This window comes from Notamacropus eugenii, chromosome 4 (assembly GCF_028372415.1).
Source record: "Notamacropus eugenii isolate mMacEug1 chromosome 4, mMacEug1.pri_v2, whole genome shotgun sequence".
NCBI classification, from domain to species: Eukaryota; Metazoa; Chordata; class Mammalia; order Diprotodontia; family Macropodidae; genus Notamacropus; species Notamacropus eugenii.
Genome location: NC_092875.1, coordinates 109,392,818 through 109,400,956, shown reverse-complemented (window position 1 = coordinate 109,400,956; position 8,139 = coordinate 109,392,818). Strand labels below are relative to the sequence as shown.

The 8,139-nt window shown below is 42.6% G+C and overlaps 1 protein-coding gene across 1 annotated transcript; it reads right to left on the bottom strand.

Annotated features, from left to right (window-relative positions):
• Positions 1 to 1,152: 1,152 nt before the first annotated feature.
• On the bottom strand, positions 1,153 to 8,109 carry LOC140500473 (ferritin heavy chain-like). The gene has a single exon (XM_072603050.1). The coding sequence runs from the start codon at positions 1,489 to 1,491 to the stop codon at positions 1,153 to 1,155; it is 339 nt and encodes a 112-aa protein (XP_072459151.1). The 5' UTR covers positions 1,492 to 8,109.
• Positions 8,110 to 8,139: the final 30 nt, after the last annotated feature.

Below are 8,139 nucleotides of genomic sequence, written 5' to 3'. Positions count from 1 at the left end.
GTAAAGTATTTCTGAATGATGTTAGTATGACAAATAAGCTAATTAGAAAAGAGGAATTAATTTAAGAAATTTCTTTATATGGACAGAAAATAATTCACCATTTACATAGGGCTTAAAAGTTTGAAAGCTCACTCTACATGTTGTCTCACTTGATGTTCATAAGAGCCCTGGGAGGTAGGTGCAATTATTGTCCCTGTTTTACACACAAGGAAACTGAAGTGAAGTGATTTTTGTCCAGGGTAGCCCAGCTAGTAAATGTCAAGTAGGATTTGAACTCAGGTTTTCCTGACTCTAGGCTCAGCACCCTTACCTGCTGGACCATAGCTACCATGCTTTCATTTCCAAAAGCAGAGCTCTGAATTTTCACAATATCCTCAGAGGGTATTTATCCTCTTTCTTCCCTTTTCCTTCCCCTTCTCCCTGCCTCTGACCTAGCCTTACCATACCAATATTTTGCAGGCCTATGTCCCATTCACTGCCTTCCCTCTTCCCCTAAGGGACAACCAGAACCAGAGAAACTCAGCTAAGGTCCAAGTGTAAATGTATTCACCCCTTCCCCAGACATGCTTGCATGTGACCAGGGTCTTTCAGAAACAAAATCCACTTACCTTACAAAAGAAATTGTAGAGTTTTCAGGTCCATGCAAAGAAAATATTTTCTAATAACGAGGACTGTGGAAAATGCAATGGGATTCCTCAGGTCTTCATAGAGGATCTTCAACATAGTGGCGATCTTCAAACGTTCGAGATTACTATTGACTGGCAGTATTGGTTGGTTTTTCGGTTTTTTTTTCATCAGTGTCAGGTCAGTTTATTGGGATGTAAATTGTAGTAATTTTTTGGTACAGATTATGATCAGATAACCAAAATATGTATGCACTGAAAGGCAGTAGGAGCCATGCCAACCGTTCCCAGAGGTGGGGAAGCCAGGTGTCACTTAGCTCTCCTAGTCACTGTCTCCAAGGGTGTGGTTGTCAAAAAGATATTCTGTCAGGCCAGAATTGGGGGCCCCCATTTCACCCAGGTTGGTAACATGATCTCCTAGTTGTATGATGGACTTTAACTGTTCATCCAGGTAGTGAGTTTCAATAAAATCTCATAAATGGGGGCATTCTTGTCATTTGCCAGCTTGTGTAGTTCCAGTAACTACTGACTAACATTTTTTTTCCAAAGGCAGAGCACACACACTCCATTGCATGTAGCCCATTTTCCCATTGTTCTGGGATGGTTTCTTGACGTCTTGCAGGAAGATGCTGTCGTTGGACTTGTTCTGGAGTTTCATCAGCTTCTCAGCGTGCTCCCTCTCCTCCTGGAACTGGTGGAGGAAGTACTTGGCAAAGTTCTTCAACGCTGCATCATCACCTTCGAAGTAGTAAGACATGGACATATAGACGTAGGAGGCGTAGAGCTCCAGGTTGATCTGGCCGTTGATGGCGGCCTCCGTGTCCTCGTGGTAAGTATGCTGTACCTGAGAGGGGGTCGATGTTGTCATGATGGAGGTGGAGGCTGGGCAGTGACTGGGGCTGAGGTTGGGGCTGCGGTGGAGGGAGAACAGGCGGGTGGCCAGGTGTGTCTGACAGGTGGCTGGTGCGTGAATGGAGGACAGACCAAGTGCTGATTAGTGGAGATGAAGGTGGAGAGGTCGGGAAGGGCGGCTCTGGCCAGGAATCAAGCAGTGAGTTCGATTCAAGCGCTGTTTTAGTGGGGAACCACAGCGATTCCCCTTCCCTGCGCTTCTCACCAATTGAGGGCATTGTTCAAAAGTCTCTTTGTTGATGAGTTACATGAATTAGTTCGCAGGAATTTGGGTTTTCCTTCCAATATTGATTGTGACACCCGAAAAATAACAGGTTGAAATCGTTTAGCTGGCAGAGAGGAGCATGGATTTTGAGTTCAGCTGTCTTTCAAGATCCCTTAAACCTCTCAGGATACTGGCAGCCATGGATTCTGGCGTAAGTCCGTTCTGGGTTTTAACGCTTTGGAAAAGGCTTAGTACGTTCTTCATATGACATAATACCTGTTCTGGACAAAACAGACTACTTAGGAAACTACATCAAAACTCAGTTGTTAGTCTGTTAGCACAACAGCTAGCCCTGCAAGATGTCATTGCTGCAGTCGATATGAAAACAAATCTTGTATGTATAGATGTATTTACTTGCAAGGAGCCTCTCTGGAATCTGTTTCCACTTGGAGCAGGAGGATGCTTTTGCAAGAGGGAGTCTTTTTTTTTTTTTTTTCATAATGAAGTTCTTGAAAGCAGGGATTTTTAAAAGGGTGCTCTTGGGAGAAGGAGGTTTTTTTCTTTTACTTCGTTTTGTTTTTTTAAGAATCCTAAAAGCAAATATTTTAATTGAACTTTTGGCTTAGGGAAAGGGAGAAAAGAGAGAAAATGGGCAAGAAATGCTTTGAAGATGCTAGAGTAAAAAGGTAGTTGACTGTGAGTTTGCCTATAAAAGGGAACCTGGGAAGACTGACGAATAGGAACTTCAGGCTACCTTTCACTGAGAAATCTCTTCTTGCCTTCTTTGCGTTCTGGGGCACACTGCCAATGTCAACTGCCTGGAGGGGCCTGGAGAGACTACTGGCAGCCTTGTTGCCCCCAGCATCAGGAGAGTGTGGGGGATTATACTCAGGGATTTTTTGTTTCTTTTCATTTTCTGTCTTGTTCTGGTCCCTGGCATTGATCAACGAGTGTGAGTAGCCTATGGCAACCTCCTCTGTGGAAACGCCATCCAGGGTTTTCACTTCTTGGGCTGTGGTGGAAGACTTGGGCAATTCACTTTAGGTTGGAGCCAGTCCCCAGTTGATGGTGCTGTCATCTGCAGCCACGATAATACAGCTCTTCCCACAAGCAAAGCTTCTAATGGTCCAGCCACAGAGGTCCTGTAACAGCTTTGGGATACATGGTGGACACCCGAGAAGTGTTGGTAGCACCCCAGAAAAACTGGCCACCCACTTCACCGAAGGTGAAGGAGCAGATGTAGCTAGCGTAGATTTGCCTGACCCCCTGGCCTTTGAAATCAAAGTGCTTCACCAGTTGAGGGACCATCACATCCTTCTGCTCTGTGTGGCCCAGCTGGCCATCCCCTCCAAATCCCTAAGCGAAAACACGTTTCTGAGAGTCTACACCCAGCATGTGATTGGTGCCATAGGCAACATCTCAGACAACGACATTGGGGACTGGCAAAATTTGTCCACCTTTTGTCTTTTCAATGAAGATGGCAACTCGGCAGAGGACCAGCTCATAGTCATATTCTGTCCTCTGAGGCCAGGCAATGAATTACCTGTCAGAATTGTATCCCAGCTGAGTATATTCAGGGCACCCAAAGGAGTAGAGGTTTCCTTTCCAGTACATTATGATGCTGAATTCAATCTCGCAATTCACTTTGGTTTTTGGCTGGGCATTGTACATTATTTAGAGAGGGCTGGGGATCACATTGGTGTGGTTGCCAAGGCCAAGTTTCCCCATCTTATTCTCTCCAAATGCATACATGAAGCCAGTAAAGCCAGAGTGTGGTTCCTCCCACAGCCAACAGACAAGATCACTTCCTTGCTGAGGACTTCCATAACTTTAGGGGCTTCCATTATCTTGGTATCATCCTGTCAAATTCTCATTTCAACCCCAGCTCCATAGCTTTCCTTCCGAAGTGAGGAGGATACTGCAAGTGGCACAGGGGTCAGAGACATTCATCCCCACATAGACCCCTGACAGACAGCCGTTTCTGTGGGACACCCACAAGTTCTGCCCCAGATTGCTGTAAGCAGTTTTCTGTTTAGTCTCTTCCTTCTGACCAATGAGGTCCAAGTTGGTTGTTCCCAAAATCAAAAGCTACCCTCTGCACTTAGGGCCTGGGTTGGGGTTGGGAATAATGGGGAGAGGAAAAGGGCCTGGGTCCCCCGCCTCTGCCCCACACTCATGATCCTCTCCTTGGTGTGCTCTGGCTCCATGATGACCACGAAGGAGTTTTACAAGGATGCTGGGGATTCTTGGAGGAGGAGATTAAAGCAGGGGAAGAAATGACATGGCACTTGACATCCCAGCAGAGGCCTCTTGGACTTTAGGATTCTGTGGCCTGTCAAAATCCTCCTTCCTTCTTGCTGAGGCCAGGAGAATAACACCCAGGCAGCGGAACTGACTCAGTTCCCAGAGGTCCCCGATGCCTGAGGCCCCTGACTTGAGACATGGTTGTACCACCTTCCTTCTGTCCAGGAACACCCCGCCACCCTAGTTGGGAGTAGTGGAGACAGAAGCCCCAATCCCTCTGTGTATCTGAGGTGATCAACAAAGGTGAGTCAGACAGCAAGGTGAGCCCCCTTTAGTGGTCAGCAGAGGAGGAAGTTACTACCCTTCCATGTTCCCCTGAAGCTGAGGGTTGAGACGGGGCTAGACTCATCACCTTCAGTACCTACAGACTGAGAGAAGGTTTGGTGTTTTCCCTTGGGATGTGAGCACTGAAACGGTTCAGTGTAAATGTGTTTTCCTGAATTTACCTTAGTACCTAACTCTTTCAATACCTAGATTACTTCTATATCTATCTATATATGTATATATCCCTATCTATTTGTAATCTATATATATCTCCATATCTATATTTTTACATCTATATTCATATAAATTTCTATATCTGTGTCTATATGTATATTCCTATCTAATCTGCTTATGTTTCTCTTTCCATATCTATCTGATCTGTGTCTATACCTATATCTATGTGTATCTATATCTATATTCATATACATATCTATGTCCTGATCTAATCTGCTTATGTTTTTATTTCTATATCTATTCAATCAGTGTCTGTACCTATATCAATCTGTATCTATATCTATATTCCTGTCCATATCTATATTGAATCTGTATCTGTATCTATTTTCATATCTATATCAGTGTATCTATATTCATATCCACATCTATATCTGGGTCCCTATCTATATGCCTGTCTAATCTGTATATGTTTCCGTTTCCACATATATATCCAATTTGTACCTGTACCTATACCTATCTTTATCTAATCTATATTCATGTCCATTATCAATATCCTATCTGTATCTATGTCTGTATCTATATCCATATCTATATCTGTATCCCTCTATTTCCACACATAAACACCTAAACATATACACGTACACAAACATGCATGTCTGTACATGTATGTGTACATGCATATTTTCTCTCCATGGATTTAAATTCTCGATCCCAATTAAAGGAGAAGATAAGAGATTCTGAAGCAATAACAAAAGTTTCCCCAGTTAGTGTGTTATTCTTCAATGAGATATTTGGTCAAAATGTTCTCTTCCCCCACACTCTAGGCCCACCTATACTTTTAAAAAGCTGTGGTGAAAAGCATATGTTATATCCTATTTCTTTTGTCTCACATAAATTTTGATTTGCTAAACACAGCTCACTGAGATAGAGGAGGCCTTCTGGCCAAAGAAATAATCAGCAAAGATTCCTTTTCTTTCCCAAGAAAACGCCTAAAATGGCTTGGAGGAGGGGAGGTTGCTTCCATTTTAAAATTTGAATCCATTTCTCAGTAAGCCCAGAAGGGATATTTATTAAAACATATAATTTTGTCATCCTAACTTGTATAAAGCAGTGTTTGTGCTCCTGTGTATGTATCTTTAGTCAAAGAGGTTTCCTTATGAAAGATTTTTTTTTTCTTTTCCCATCTTTATTGATGAATTTAAGAGTGAAATTTTCTCCCCCCCCATTTCTAGCAAAAGGGGGAGAAAATAAGAGATCTTTCCTTCTTATTTCTTTAAACTACCTTCCTATTAAATGAGGGCAACTAGGTGGCAGCTGATCTGGAGTCAAGACAGAGTTCAAACCTGTCCTCAGGCACTTTCCTTGTGTGTGCTGGGCAAGGCACAGTAAATGAAAATAATAAAACCTATCTCCTACAGTTGTGGTGGGGATCAAAGGAAATACTGGTTAAGAAATTAGCACAGTGTCTAGCACATAGTGGTGCTTAATCCAAAGTGTGGGGAAATGAAAATGATGGTTTCTCACACACACACACAAACGTATTTACTAGAAGTCATTAGAGGTAGATAAATTCATTGCCAAGTACTAATCCAATGAATTTCACATGTGTGCATATGTAGACATACGTATATTAAATGCCTTAAAGTTCCTATTGTTTTAATCAGAAAAATCTTGTATTGGAATAAGGTACAAATATATGAATACATAAGAATAAGTGTTTCTCATCATTTGAGTATTTATTATATTAGTTCTCAAAGTTATGAGGCTGCATTTTGTTTGAGTATGGATTTCTTTCATGGTAGCTGATTAGGGACCACACAGTGAGAAAATTTCAGCCAATCAGGAGCTCAGCAATTACCCAGCAATTTATGGTCATAGAATATTGCCCAGAAAATTGGAAGGTGAAGCTAGCAGTCTAGTGTGTTTTACTGGCAGAATCTGAACTCAGATTTTCTTGCTCCAGAGACCATTGTGCTATACTGCCTCCCCTGGAAGTTCCTGAGGGAAGTCAAAGTTTTCCCATGAATATGTATTCATAAATTTACTTAAAGAATTAGTTGCCTCCCTTCGTACTTAACACTAACATATTTCCAAGACCATCCTGTCTTGTCTTTGATCCTGGACAAGTAATTCTTCCTTTATTGCCTTAACTGTTAAATGGGGCTGATAATAGCAGCTACTCCCCCAGGTGTGGGAATCACGTGAAGTAATTGTAAACTGCTCCTGAAGTGCCCAGCATTGTGCCTGGCACAGAGTGAATTGCTACATAAATGGGAGTTATTATTATCCTCACTATTGTTATTCTTTCTCCTTTTGTGTATGGTGTATGGTTGGTTTTGTCATTGCTTGAAGTCCCCTCTGACTTACTAAAAGAGCCATCCATGTAGCATTTGCTGCTAATAAGTGGGGAAGAGTCCCTGAATGCCAATTCCACTGCTTTTCTATTTTAAGTAAACTAGTGCTTTTCACCACTACCATGTGATGGCACACATTGATAATGAAATGGCGCCTCTTTGGGGCAATACATTTGTCTCCTCCACAGTCACTCATCTTTGAGTCCCACCTCCTGAAGCACCTTTTCACATGTAACATAGTCAGAAGCACCTTCTCCCTCATGCAGAAAAGCCCTGATGAACTAAGCAGAGATTCCCGTGTATTCTCCAGAAAAGCTCTCTAATTGTCCATCTCACTCCTGCAAGCATTCCAACAACACAATTTTGTGAAGCTCCATTTTCAGACATTATACAAGATCAAAAACTAGTCCCTGAGCATTTAGATTAACCTCCTACATTTCTCCACCTCAGTTCTCTGTCAATATGGCTTTACTTCAATGACATATACTAACAGACTCAAAGTTCCTGGGTAATGTAGGTTGACCCCAGACCGTGACCATCTCTCTCCTTAATTTACTTCTCAAAATATTGTGTTGACAGGCTCATTGGCATGAACAGGTATTGTCAAGGGAGCATCGTCGAATTTCGTAGGTGAAAGGAAACCCAGTGACCCCTTAATTGAAACTACGGAAAAATGGATGACTGGCTTTAACGGAACTCAGAGGAGACGCCAAAAGTGGGGTGTGTGGCTATGGGGATGGAGAGACAGGCAGGGGGAGGAGGGAGGAGGAGGGGAGAGGAAAAAGAAAGGGAGGACTGCATATTTGGTAGTACAGGACTGCAATGTTCAGGGTGTGTGCTTTCCCTGAAGACACAAATATTTCAAGGGAAAGGCATTAAATTAAATCACATGGTAAGAAAAGTCACACTTGTCCCCCCCCACCAATAAAACCAGGGCATGTTCTCTCATAAATAGATACACCATGAGTGGGAAGAGGAGGGATGTGTAAGGATTCCACCTAAAGGGCAAACTTGTAGGGAAAGTGTGGGGCTGGATTCCATGTGGAGGGGCAGCTCACCCTTGTGATGTTCCAGCAAAACTGATGTCTTCTCAATGTCCCTGTTTCTGCTCAGGATGGGGTCTGTTGGATACATTGTTGCACAAGTTCTCCATTGATCTTGCTATGGCTGCTAGTCATTTTCTCTGAGTTGGGTCTTGATCTGATGGCTATATACTGTGTATGTGTGCATACACACATACATATCCATATTCACACACCACACACATATACATATTTACATATATATGTGATTATGTATATAT

Bases quoted from the DNA above. Each gene is read 5' to 3' on its own strand.
- LOC140500473 (XM_072603050.1), bottom strand. From the start codon at position 1,491: ATGACAACATCGACCCCCTCTCAGGTACAGCATACTTACCACGAGGAC.